This window comes from Alnus glutinosa, chromosome 8 (assembly GCF_958979055.1).
Source record: "Alnus glutinosa chromosome 8, dhAlnGlut1.1, whole genome shotgun sequence".
Lineage (NCBI taxonomy): Eukaryota > Viridiplantae > Streptophyta > Magnoliopsida > Fagales > Betulaceae > Alnus > Alnus glutinosa.
Window position 1 is genome coordinate 11269319 of NC_084893.1, and position 14249 is coordinate 11283567.

General features: G+C 37.0%; 1 protein-coding gene across 1 annotated transcript; it reads left to right on the top strand.

Moving 5' to 3' along the window:
- The first annotated feature begins 7305 nt into the window (after nt 1–7305).
- LOC133876120 (SKP1-like protein 1A) lies at nt 7306–7854 on the top strand. Its single transcript, XM_062314405.1, has one exon. The coding sequence runs from the start codon at nt 7306–7308 to the stop codon at nt 7852–7854; it is 549 nt and encodes a 182-aa protein (XP_062170389.1).
- The last annotated feature ends 6395 nt before the right edge of the window (nt 7855–14249 follow it).

A 14249-nucleotide genomic window follows, 5' to 3' on the forward strand; every position in this document is an offset into this window, starting at 1 on the left:
TTTTTTTCCCTGGTTCAATTGGATTTCTGTAGACATTTAGAATGCTCTTGCTATTATGATCATTAGAATGCTTTTGCTATTTTCTGGTTGCAAGTATGGACATTTCCAATCATTTAGAATGCTTTTACTATTTTTCTGTAGATATTTAGCATGCTTTTTGCCCTAAAATAATTTAGTTGCTTCATTTTCATGGATGGTTTGGAGGACTAGTTCTTTTCCATGGTGGCAGATTTACTTGTTTAGTAGATTCCTTGATTGATTGTGTATCCAAAACCAATAACATAGTGTATAACGAATGACATGTTATTTATTTGTTTTGGCGAATGACTATATATATAACAACTATTTTGGGTTTTGAGGTTGGGGGTTTTGTTAATTTATAATGGACTTTTGTTGCTTTGTAATGAGAGAGAGATTGGAGCTGTTTTGTGTGTTGCTTTGGAAAGTTCAGGACGCTGAGCATTTTTATCTGTGTATAATAATGCATGGTTATGGAATGTATGTGTTTATGGTCACCTCTAACAACTCCTATGTTATTCAAGAAATATAGTTTTGTATGTATGTGTTTATCTTATTTTTGGATTATATTTGTAGAAATTAGCCCTCTAATGTTGTGAATTAGCAAACAGCTGTGTCGTTATCAAATTTATGTGTGTCTTTGTGAGCCATGCACTTCATGTATTATTGCTTGTACATTTGGCAATAGATTGTTATAATGCTTACAAGGTACATTTTAAAGAGAAAAAAAAAAAGATGTAAAGATACTACTATTTACTTTTCTTCTTCATTCTTAGATTTAATGATATTTTGATATTCATTTGGGGGTTTGTTTATTTTTTATTTTGATGTTCTTTTGACTAGTGATTGTTTGACATGCTTATTTGACATGCTCGCATGCTTAGATTGGTTGGTTGGTTGAATGATATTTTCTACGGTTGGTTGGTTGGTCTTTTGCATAGGCAAGACAAAATGTCGGTAAATAGTGGTGCGTCAAGTGCGTCAAGTGCATGTCCATTATGTAACTGTGGAGTGCCTGCACGTGTAAGGTATTATTGGACTGATACAAATACCGGCAGAAAGTGGTATGGCTGTGAAAATTATAAGGTACTTTTTTAAATTAATAGTGTGTTATACTTTGTTTGCTAGTAGGTGGTGATAACATTTTTTAATCTTGCTTTGTCATGCAGATAAAGGGTGATTGTGATTTTTTTGCATGGGCTAATAACGAAATGATTGTACGAGACGAAGATAATAGAATGCCTGAAAGTCCTCGACGATAGAAGAAATGCAGATAATGATAGACTTGAGATTGGATGTAATACGACAGTTTATTTCATTGAACTTTTAGTTGGATATACTTGATAGTAATGAATTGTATTTAATGTAATGTAATGTTATGTTTAGTTCGCTATCTGTTTTTTAGTTGTTTAAACAATTGTGTGTGATAAGTTAGTTGGATGTAATGTATAATCTTTGTTTTTTACATGTTTTGCTAGATTGTGTATGATAGGCTAGATTGCCTAATATTTATGTACTAATTAAGAATGATCGATCTTGAAACTTGGGCAACCAATATTGGTTGCTCCAAGAATGTGTCTTGTGAGATACCTCACAAGACACATTCTTGGAGCAACCATTAGAATTTACATCTTTTAGTTCTGATGATTTTTTTTTTATCTACAGCATTTATTTTTCTAAAAATTGAAGACATAAATATTGGCGTGTAAATTCTTTCAAGCATTTATTCCAACAAAATCTCAACCAAAAAGAGCTACTAGCACAATTGCATCACTCTATACCTGACTCCTAATCCAAGCACTGCTTTTGGATTTGTGTTACAAGCTAAAATAATTATACAAGTCACCACAACATATATATGTTCAGGTGTTTAATATTGCATAACTTTTTTAAGTATAGTGTCATACATGACCAAATGGAAAACAATCTAGGAACTGAATTAAGTAAACTTATAAGACAAAATGGAAAAAGATTCAAATAATTTTCTGATGACAGGTGCTAGGATGCTATGGCGTACAAGCTAGGAACTGAATTAAGTAAACTTATATGAAAACAATCTTATTGGGGCTCGTTGAATGTACTGCAGTTGGCTTGACAACCTCGTGAGTGTTCTTCTTAGTTGCCTCATTATTGGAGTTTATAGACTCCATTGATTCACATTCTTCGTCCAGAGGAGTGGTAGGCAATCGAGGATTGCCTTGTGTTTCAACCAGTGATTGATTAACAGATAAGTCATGAGGAGGTACCATCGAAGTATCAACTGACTGCAAAAATATAAATAGCAAATACATCAGACACAAAAAGAAGAGACAGAGAGCTCCAACTAAAAAATTATTACCAATGTTTCATGCATCCACAAGCAAAAATAAAGAAACACAACATCACATATGTGAAGTGGACATCATATGGAAAAAGGCAATAGTTTCTCATTGATGATACTATCTTTTTAAGGGGATTTCTTTACTTTTGATGGATAAGAAAGTGACTTGTTCTATATATCTTTGAAAAATAGCTAATATCACGTCTGGAGGGAGGGAAAGTTTATGCTAGATGGTAGCAGATAGAGTCTTGACATGTTCCTTGCTGTTTAATTTCTTTATGCCTTGTTGTTTGGTTGTGCACGATTTGGCATCTATATTAAAGCTCTACTAAGAAAAAGGAAACAAATTTTTGAGATAAAAAGCAGGCTTGAATTCATCATTTTTGAAACTCATAATTTTCATAAGTAACACCAGAACAGGGAAAAAAGAAATGAAAACACACAAGTAGTTGAAGTTTGTATGCATTAATCAAGAAAATTCATTATAATTGCAGAGCCCCTACAAAGCTCATAAAAAGATCTACAAGTTAGGAAGTAACACCCCTCATAATAGAACAATTTGACTACCAGGTTTCCAAGCACAGATACCGTATTGTAAAGAAGAACAGCACAGCTATACCAAGACAATAACAAAAGCAGTGGAAGTTACATTGACAGTTACTAAGTTGTCCAATTCCTCTCACCTCTGTTATAACAAGTAAAACTCCAATTAGAAGGCAAAGAATACCACTGCAGATGCTACCCCGTAGTCCATCAGCCACCCAATCAGGACACTATAATAAATACAATAATAGAAAACATAGTAGCAGAACACTATAATAAATACAATAATAGAAAACATAGTAGCAGAACACTATAATAAATACAATAATAAAAAAACATAGTAAGAGAACACTATAATAAATACAATAATAGAAAACTGCCGGGTACCTTATAATTTTGAACAGCACAGTTGGGAAACTTGTAAAGAGATACAATACTATAAGGGTAGTTTGAATAGATGATCTCCTGCCTATTTGGTTCAAGAACAACAAAAACCTGTTGAAGAAAGATACTTTACAAGACTTCTAGGCACCAAAAAAGTAGAAGACAGACTTCATATTGATTTATGATTTCCTGAGGTTGTATCATCTGTTAGTTTATGCATTGGATATTAGTTTCCAATTCAACTTTCAAACATTGAGAGTGCTATTAGCTTTTGTGTGACATGTTCTGTGTCTACTTAATTAATTGACAAAGAATGGGCATGAGAACCAGAGGATTTTGACAAGTCTTAACAATTAAATTATCCTTTGCCAAAATATAGGTACATACATATAGTTTGAACAAAGTCAGTGAAAGATGAGCTTAAAAAATCAGGGAAAAAGGATAGAATCCTCACAATCATTAGCCATTTCAAAGACAAACAAGGCATGCAGGCATACGACCAATACAATATTGAAAGCATCTCATAAGGTAAAAAATCTACAAAGTCTAAGCTTCAGTCACACTACATCTTATCATTTCATGATTTATAGAACTGGATACAGAGGCTTTAAAGAACATTCCAAGAAGCACTCCACTCATGTTTGTTTAACAAAGATCAAGATTTTATGTCAAAGACAAGTAGATAGGATACCTCGTTTTCTTACAGAACTGGATACAGAGGCTAGATTTGATGTCAAAGACAAGTAGATAGAATACCTCGTTTTCTTACAGAACTGGATACAGAGGCTTTAAGGAACATTCCATGGAGGAGGAAAGGGGGGTGGGTGGTCTGCTGGTCCGGTGCCGGTCTCACAGGAGAGCTGGGTGATCTGTTGGGTTTCGAGGGAAACAGAAAGGGGGGTGGGTGGTCTGCTGGTCCGGTGCCGGTGGTCTGACCGGTGCCGATCTGGGTGGTCTGCTGGTCTGGTGCCGGTGGTCTGACGCCGGTGCCGGTCTCACAGGAGAGCTGGGTGGTCTGCTGGGTTTCGAGGGAAATAGCAAGGGGGGAGAATTTTTGGGGGGAAATGGTTTTGGTTCCTGAAACCCGTGATATTGGTTTCAAAATTTTTTTAATAAAATGCCACTGCCACGTGGGAAAGTGGCTGATGAAAGACGGACAAAAGGCTCCTATATATATTGTTTCAGTTGATTAATGGCATGTATAAGTATGTTACTCTGCTTCTCATTCAGGGATGGGAAGTTTTATTTGTTTGTTAATATCAAACAAGTAGAGATCAATACTTCTAATTATGCCAATTGCATTGTTCTTGGAGAATAGAAAATGAAATGTATCGTCTATATATATTATTTTGGGATTAATTCAAAAGCAAATAGAAATAAAATCGTTAAGGGAAAACTTCACTTAACCCCTTAAACTTTCATTATAATTTCATTTACCCTTCCTAAACTTCAAAACTATTAATTTAGTGTATCCATCTTTCAATTTCACCAATCCGCTAAATCCTAACGGAAGGGTGTCAAAATTCACAAAACAACCCTCTTTTTTTAGAACCAAAAAAAAAAAAAAAAAAAAAAATTGTCTAAAGAATTTAAGCGTTAATCAGAATTTTGACAAGATTTAATAAAAAATCTTGATGGAGTGGTGAAATTTAAAAAAAAAAAAAAAATTAAAAAATCAATACACTAAATTAAGAGTTTTTGAAATTTAAGAAATTAATTACAAAATCAAAGACAATTCAATAAATTTAAGTAAAGTTTTTCCGATCTTTAATTTTTTTTAATTTGCACAACTTATCTTGACAATTGCAACTACAAGTTTACAACGTTTTAAATGTGATATTAATTTTTTGTGAATGTCTATTATAACTATTTTTTTATCATCTTTAAACTTTGATTAGATCTTGAAAATGGAAAATGCTACACTTACACCCATTTTTTTATATCTACTTTTTACACCCTGACGTGGCAATACCTACACAGGAGGGGATCGCCAGCTCGTTGGGACTGCCGGCGCTCGGGACAGCCGAATCTACTCTGGAGAGTGATGAAGAGAGGCGGGTCGGCCTATGTGGGTGAGTTTCCGGCCGATGAATCTGTCGAAGATGGTGAAGAGAACAAGAGGGAGGGAGGTAGAGACGCTCGGGACGACCGGGGATGATCGGGACGGCCGGAGAGATCTGCTCGGGTTGGGTTCGACTAGGCTGCGACGAGACACTCGGGGTTCAGACCTCTCCTCCCACAGGATGCTTGGTTTCCAGACAAACGCGTAGTTTCCGGCCTCTCCTCCCACGGTCGGTTGCATGGTTTCTGGCCGGTGTGTGTGGTTTCTGATCCCCTCTTTTTTCTTTTCCTTTTTTTTTTTTCCGCATTTTTCTTCGCTCGTCTCCTTTTCTAAAAAAAAGAAAAAAGAAAAAAAGAAATGTCCTCTCCATTTACGGAAGATTATCATCGAAATACATGTCAAAGAAAAAGATTATCACCGTAATATGGAAGGCTACAGATATGGCCGACATGGAGGCTATCCCTAAGGGCCATGATCCCGCTCTCCATGCTGGCGTAGATAAGCCCGATGATGCCGATCCGTTTTCCCCTAGCCCCGCCGGCGTGGCTCGACTCATTGAGTACCCGGATGAGCCAGAGGTTGGGGGTGTCGCCAGACTCGAAGGACCTAACGCTAGAGAAGAGTCCGGAGGCGTCGCCACAGAGCACCCCCATTCACGCCTGGATTGACAGAGTGTCCCTGGCCCACAACTTCCTCTCCTTTGGGCACACTAAGGCACGCACACACGTTTCCAATCTCCACCTATCAACCGATTCTAATGACTCACTTGCCGACTATTTGGACGGCGCTCTCAAGCTCTTGGATCTCTGCAATTCCATCTCGTCCCTCATTGAACTCTTGCCCCTTCGTCGCCTCTCGCTCAACTTCGTTCTTCACCTTCTGGCTCCCTTCGATTTCAGTTTCCCTGCGCCGGAAATGGTTAGGCGGGTGTGAGATTTGCTCTCCGACTGGGGGAAGCCTTCCTTTAACCTTGACAAATGGGGTTTTCGGAGCAATCCCGAGGATTTGATCCGAGATCTGGCTTTAGGCCTCGGCGATGCACAATTTGGCTTTGGGCCTTGTCTGGATGGAGTTCCGTTGGAGGAACGCGGTGCGAGTCATGTGGCCTAGAGACGACAGAGGATTGCGTCGTCGAAGGAACCGACGATGACGTCGTATCAAACGGGGGCTGGAGAGTTCTTTTTTGCATGTGGGGTTTTTTTTTTTTTTTTTTTTTTTTTTAACCATGTGGCTTATTTGTGGCATTGGATTTCTTTAAAGAGATCTTGGCCATCTTCTAATAAATTGGAGATGATCCAGATCTGTAAAAAAGTGGGTGTAAGTGTAGCCGCTCTCCTTGAAAATTAGCAAAGTAAACAAAATATTAATGGTGCATTTGGAAATTGAATTTTTTGAAATTAGAATTGAATTCTAATTTATTGTGCGAATTTTAAAATTTGACTTTGTGAAATAAAATTTAAAATTTTTTTAAAAAATATAATTTATTTTAAATAAAAGTAGGAGAGAATTCCGATTCAACTATAATTTAACTCTGTCGTAAAAAAACGTGTAAAAAGGATTTGAGATATTATTTTTCTTTTTCTTTTGAGTCCTTTTACACATGAGATTTTCATCCTTCCTTCATCCCCCTTTGATAATAAAAAAAATTAACTTTTATTAAAAAGTTGTCTTTGATGTGACGTTATAGACAATTTTTTAATAAAAATTAATTTTTTAAAAAAAAAGAAGATGATGAAAAAATGATGAGAGTCTCGCCTTTAACCTTTCCTTTTTCTTTTGGCTATTAAAACTAAAACACAATCGTACTACGAAAAGACATCCCAAGGTGATCGGGAAAGGATTTCCGAAACCAAAACCCAATCCTACCGCCATAAATGCACCTCCACATACCGTCAAAGTTTCACACAGACTGCTTCTCTCTCCGTCTCTTTCAGTATTTATTTAACCTAAAGGCTCCTTTCTCTTTCCCAAGACAACAATGGTTGACAGCGGAGAAAACCCGATCCCCAACGTCGGGAAGATGGTAAAGCTGAGGACTGCCGACGGCGAGATCTTCGAGGTGGAGGAGGCCGTGGCAATGGAGCTTGAGACCGTCAAGTCCTTCTTCGACGACGACGGCGTTTCGTATGACACCGTCGTTCCCCTCCTGAACGTGACGTCGCCCACGTTCGCCAAGGTTATCGAGTACTGCCGGCGCGCCGTCGAGTTCAGCGCCAAGTTGGCTTCCGCCGGCAACGACGACAAGGGCGCCAAGGAAAAGGTGAAGGAGGAGAGGAAGGCGTTCGAAGCGGAGTTCGTGAACAACGAGAGCAACGAAGCGGTCAAGGGGTTGGTTCTAGCGGCGAATTACCTCAACATCAAGGACATGCTCTCTTTTCTCAACCAGGCCGTGGCCGATCGGATCAAGAACAAGAGCGTGGAGTACGTGCGCCGGTTCTTCGGGATCGAGAACGACTTCTTACCGGAAGAGGATCAGCAGAACCGCCAGGACAATGCCTGGGCCTTCGAGGACGTCGACGCCGATTGATTGTGTCGCTCTTTCTAATTCACTGGTCAAAGAATAGACGAAAATTAGGGATTCAGGGTTAGGGGCAGTTTTGTTGGGCAATGCGTCGATTAAATTGAATGGATGCCACAACTTTTGATAGTTTTTTTTCGCTATTTTGATGCTTAGTTTTGAGTTTGATTGAGGAATATTTAATCATCCTATAATATTACGTGATTTAGTTCGAGTTTTGCGTTTTGGGAATTTCTCGATTGTAGAAAGCTTTCAACGAAAAGCATCAGACCAGGCTTCAGCAATCGATTCTTGATGTTGTTCATCTTACAAAGTTGACACCATTCTTGTTTTCCTATTTTCTTCTTCAGTGCTTAATTAGCCTTATTCTGAATTTCATCGCGCAACAATTCTAATTTCTAAACCAAAACCCGCTACATTAATGCCCCCTACTAACAATCTGTATTCTGTGCCAGTTTGCCAGAGAATCACGAATCAGAAATCCTCCGGGTTGTGTTTTTTTTTGGTCTTTGTCCCACACTGAAAGTTCAAGAGAAAATATTACACTTTATATTGACAAGCACGACGTCACAGCACGGTAAAAATCCTCAGAAGCGCGAAAACCTACACAAAAACACTCACCTCTGCTGAATTTGGTCAAAATTTTTAATTCTGATTTATTTTGATAAATAGATATGATTGGGCTGAGCGGGAACATGTGTCGGTTAATAATTGGGATCGGCTTTGTAAAATAATTAATAAAAACAATTGAAAATAGTATTCAAGCCATCACTTTTGATTTATACCTTCAACTTTGAGACATGAGATAAGCATCCATCCCTTCTGTTTTAGCTTTACCTCAACGGCAAGGTACGTAAGGCTTCTTACATCCATCCATCGGAACAAATTAATCCATGACCTAGAAGGTGTTTTTTTTTTTTTTTTTTTTTTTTTTTCCTCATACCACAAAATAAGAAAAAATTTCACTTACCCATGAAGTTAGACACTTTTACAATTATATAATCAAAGTTTTAAAATTTACAATGTCGGTATCCCATGTTTTAGCTCATTTTAATTACACCCCTATCGTTAGGGTTTTAACATTAAATCAAACGGAAACATGTGAAATGTCCTTTATATTCTTGTAAAGTTTATAAAAATACAAATTTACCTTTAATTAATTAATTTTTTTTAAAATAAAAAGAGTCAAAGTTGATTTAGTCGTTGGAACGAGACCCACAACAACCGTGGGTCACCTGAGTAATCTTTTTTTAAAAGAAAAAATTAAAATTGAGGTATTTCGAACGTACATTTTCGCATTATGACAATGTAAAATCTTAAAACATAAGAACTCGACAATGCAAATTTTTAAATTTTGAAAGTATGATTGCATAAGCGCTTAAAACATGGGGAGTAAATAAAGTTTTCCCCAAAAATAAAACTATAACTTTAAATAACAAAAGATGTACACACAGGAAAGAGATTTTGGGAAACTAGCACCATTTTGTCGGTGCATCAAATAACTGGTTAAATGTTCAATTTGTGCGTTTTAATTTTCTGTATTCGTTGCATCCCATTAAATAGTAAATTGAAATGCTAAAATTTGAATCACCTAGAGATCTAAAATTTTTAAGGACTCAACACTTCAGTTATTTCTTTGAATTGCATCAAATAATTGGTTAAATGTTCCATTGTTTACCCATTCCAACTAGATAGTTTAAACACACAAAACCCATCTTCTATTGCTTCTCCAATAATAGTAAATTGCCAAGATAAAGTGCACAACTGATGCACCAAAAAAAAAAAAAAAAAACCCCTGAAATTTACTAGAAAAGGCATGAACTAAGTTATGAAAAGAATTCACAGTATAAAAACATTATTCTAGATTTGAGGCTTCCCATTGGCATGTACCTGTTAGAACTTTTAGTTGATCAAAGAAACCTGTGTTTTATGCCTTTCTTCAATGAAAAATGCTTGGTTGTACACTTTCATCCCACTCTTATCCCACCCTTGGCTACGTGGACCTATAATGTGAGAGATAGTAGAGAGAGTGTAGTGGGACCCAAAATTTTTTAACAACATTATTGGTCTATGTAAATAAAAGTGGAATAAGAGTAGGATAAAAGTGTACATCCAAGCATTTCTCAAAGCTAATTACAAGACAAAATAGCATCTAATGCTGCTAAGCTAATCGAACCAACTTGCTAGTCAAAAGAAACTTTCAAAATCGTTTGGCAAACAACTCAATTTTTTCTAAAAAAGTCAACTTAAAAACATTAATAGTTTTTTTTTTTTTCATCCAAAAAAAAAAATTCAAAACTTCTTTCTCCTTTAGATCAATCACACCAACCAATTCCTTTTACTATTCAACTAAAAATACCGCTACAAAACTCTCTACCAGACATACACCTTGTTCATAATTCCAAGACGATGTACCATACAGCAGCAGCCAGAATCTAACCAGAAGTTTCTTTAATCAAACTGGATTTGGATTCTGATCCTGTATCAGAGTTGGATATGCTTTATGACATGCCAAGTGACATGCTTGAAGTGGAAAATTGTACCTGTAAAGATCGTATTTGGTCAATTTCTGCCTTGAATGAAGAGATAATGCAGCAATCAGAATCAAACTAGATTTGGGTTCTGATCCTGCATGTATCAGAGTTGGATATGCTTTATGACATGCCAAGTGACATGCTTGAAGTGCAAAACTGTACACCTGTAAAGATCGTATTTGGTCAATTTTTGCATGAATGCAAGGACAGAAACAATGGCGTTTATTCTACTTGAACAACCTGTGCATATTTAGGAGAAAAAAAGATCTTCAACGCAAGATCCAGAAGTTTGTGATGAGAACAGAGAAGCAGGAAAAAAATAATGACTTCCACACTACTCGAAGAAATGAGTATCCAAAAACAAAGCACCAGCAGCACAATCAGACAACATAAACTAAGTAATGCAAAAGTATACATAATGGTCGCTTTTGATCTTAAAAAAGAAGAAAAAAGAAGTACTTCAAACTAATCAAAGGCATATATCAAACAAGATAAAATACTTACATGCACAACATCAAACAGATATCCCAAAAAAGGAAATTGCTTAAGAGTAATATATATACAGACAACATCACATCAAGAAAAATTGTTAAGAAACAGTAAACAGATAATAAGCAAAGGAAAAAATGGTTCCAATGAACAATTTTAGTAAAATTTTGGCAATGAACAATGACGTTCCAAGCTGCAATTGTTCAGCTAAGACCAAAAAGTCTTCCATTTGGAAAGTTTTCAGCCAATGAAAACACAAAATAAATTTGGATGGGGCCTTAGAAAGCACCAAGTTCTTAGCTAACCAAGAATTAATTTTGTTTGTTATCTTCTCAATATGCCCAGAACAATCATCTGCCGAAACCTTCCTGGATATAAGAGGGACCCCTAGTTACCTTATTGGAAGTTTACCCTTTTTCATTTGAAAACAATCAAGAATTTGTTGTTTAAGTACATTAGAAACTCCACTGCAATAGAAGGTACTTCTGATGGGATTAGCAACCAACCCTGAAAGACATGCAAATTCTTCCAAAACTGATTTTATGGCTTTGGCAGTTTGTAACTTAGCTGCGGGAAAAAAAAAAAAAAAAGGGTTAAATAGGGTATTGGTAATTGTGATTTGACTTTTTTATTTTTTTTGTCTCCTGTGCTTTAATTTTTATTATAGGTGGTACTTGGGCTATACGAAAAGACGGAGATGGTACCTCCGTCCAAATTTTCATCCAAAAACTAAAGGTAGTCCACGTGTCTACTATCAGGTGTTGACACATGTTATATGCATTAAAAAAATAATAAAAATAAAACTAAAAATAAAAAGATTTAAAAATTAATAAAAATTTGAAAATAATAAAACTTAAAAAAATAAAAGTATTAAAAACTTTAAAAAAAAAATTGAAAAAAAAAAAAGAAAAAAAAAAGGAGATGGGGTGGCTCCACCCCCTTGGCCGGCTTGGGGTGGCTGAACCTACTCCCGTGGCTATTGGGAGTGGTTCGGCCACCGGTCTGGGGGCTAATCCCCCTTCATTGTTTTTTGTTCTTGGCCCTTGGGCCGGTCTAGGGGTGACTGATCCACCCCCGTGGCTCATGGGTGGTTTGGCCACCCCAAAGGGCCAAGCATCCTTGATTTTATTTTAATTTTTTTTTTTAAGTTTTTAATATATATATATATATATATATATATATATATTAAGTTTTATTATTTTCAATTTTTTATTAATTTTTAAAGCTTCTTATTTTCAGTTTTTTTTTTTAATTATTATTATTTTTTTAATACATGCATATGACTCGTGTTAACACTTGAGATTAGACACGTGAACTACTGTTAGTTTTTCGACGAAAATTTGGACAGAGGTACCATCTTCGTCTTTTCCCATAGCCCAAGTATCATTTGTGATAAAAATTGAAGCACAGGAGACAAAAAATAAAAAAGTCAAACCACATGGGGCAAAATAGTGTTTAACCCAAAAAAAAAATAGGAAGATCATTCGCAAAGCACAAATGTGTTTAATGCAGATTTTCACATTTAGGATGAAAATAAATCACTTTTTTCACCATGGCAGCCTCTTCTAACAAACTAGAAAGAACTTCCATGGCTAAAACAAAGAGGTAAGGGAACCTTGGAGTAGTAATACATTCTTCAATCCAAGTGACAGATTCTACATGTCTTGAAAAAAAGACTGAATAGCTCCCACCACTTCCTCTCCAACCATTGACCAAGAATTCTTCTAAAATTCCACGGGAATCCATCAGGACTGGGAGACTTATTGTTATTCATTAAGAAACAAAGTGTTCTTTATCTCCTCAGCAGACACTTCTCGGATCATCTCTGCCATTTGAACTTCAACAACTCGAGCTTGAATTAAATGATGAATTCGAGCTCCATTAACTTCCAGCAGCTTAGAAGAACCAATGAGCTTCTTATAATTCTCCTCTACAACACTCTTGATCTCCTCAATATCCTCAACTTTCCTGCCATCCTCACTCCAAAGATGTCTATTTTTTTTTTTTTTTTGGATTAAATCTAATTTTATTTTTAGCATCACTTACTTTCACCATTTTATGAAAATATGCATTATTATGATCGATCTCCCAAATTTAACCACTTGTTTCGAGATTTTTGTTTAAGATATGCTTCCTCAGCTTTCCACATTATTATTTTTCACATTATTCTAAGAACTTATTTATTTTGTAAGTCCTCATTAAGGTTTCCTTAACTCTGATTTAAACTGGGTATTACAGATGCAGTTGATTGTAATGGAATGGATGATTAATGGAAGTGGAAAAGGTGGAAAAGGAGGCTGCTCTTTAATTGTATTTGCTTGCTCTTTCTTCTTAAAAAAAGGGAAAAAAAAATTAAGTCTTCTTTTTAGGTGGAGAATTCCAATCCCATTAGCTTGCTTCATCAATATCATCCAATCAGATTGTATAGTCTTTAGATAATTGTCATTTTTTTTCAACAAGTGCCTTGAAGTTTTTTATGGTCCGTTTGGGTAGGGGTGTGCAGGACCCGCCCAGAACCGCCCCGCCCCTTAACACCACCTACCCGCGCCCCTAATAAACAGATCCCGGTTTTGTTTTAAGCAAACCGCACGGTGCGGTGCGGTTTGCGGGTCTAGATTTGGGAAAATCCCGGGGACCCGCCTCGCCCCGCACCATGATTAAAAAAAAAAAAAAAAAAAAAAAAAAAAAAACCCCTAAAGTTTACCCTAAGCGCCGCCCCCCTCCTTTTCTTTTCAGTTTTGGCATTTCGTCTTCCAGAGAGTTCCCCTTCGCCAGTTCGCCATTCGGCCCTTTCACCCCCTCAGTCTCACACCGTGCTGCCGCTGCCACTACCAGTCTACTACTATACTCAATTTCATTAGGGTTTTGGAGAGCTCTCTGGACTCAACCTTGTTCTCTGACGCCGATCTTCGTTCCTTCGGCTCTTCATCTTCTTCAACCGTTCGTCTACCACTACCAATCCACCACGCAGTGAGATTTAGCCATTTTGGAGCCGTGATTTTTGAAGATAGGCTGTGTTAGATCTAGTTTGTGTTTGTGTTTAGGGTTTCTGGGTTTGTGTAACTGTGTAAGGGGTGTTTCATCGTCTTTGTGTTCGTGGAATCGTGTTGCCGTGGCCCGTGGTGCCTGTGGTGGTAGTTTTGCAGCTAGTAGCAGAAAACCCGCACAAACCGCCCCGCACTACCCCCGCCCGGCACGGACACATCACATTTTGTTCGGGGTACGGGTTGGATTTCTTGCACCCGCAGGAGTGCGGGGCGAGGGCAAAAAGGGCGGAAATCGGCCCCGTCCCGTGCATACCCCTACGTTTGGGTGTTGAATTATTCGAATTCATTGTGTGAATTACGATGTTTGATTTTGTGAGATAAAATTTGAAAAAAT

Bases quoted from the DNA above. Each gene is read 5' to 3' on its own strand.
- LOC133876120 (XM_062314405.1), top strand. From the start codon at position 7,306: ATGGTTGACAGCGGAGAAAACCCGATCCCCAACGTCGGGAAGATGGTA.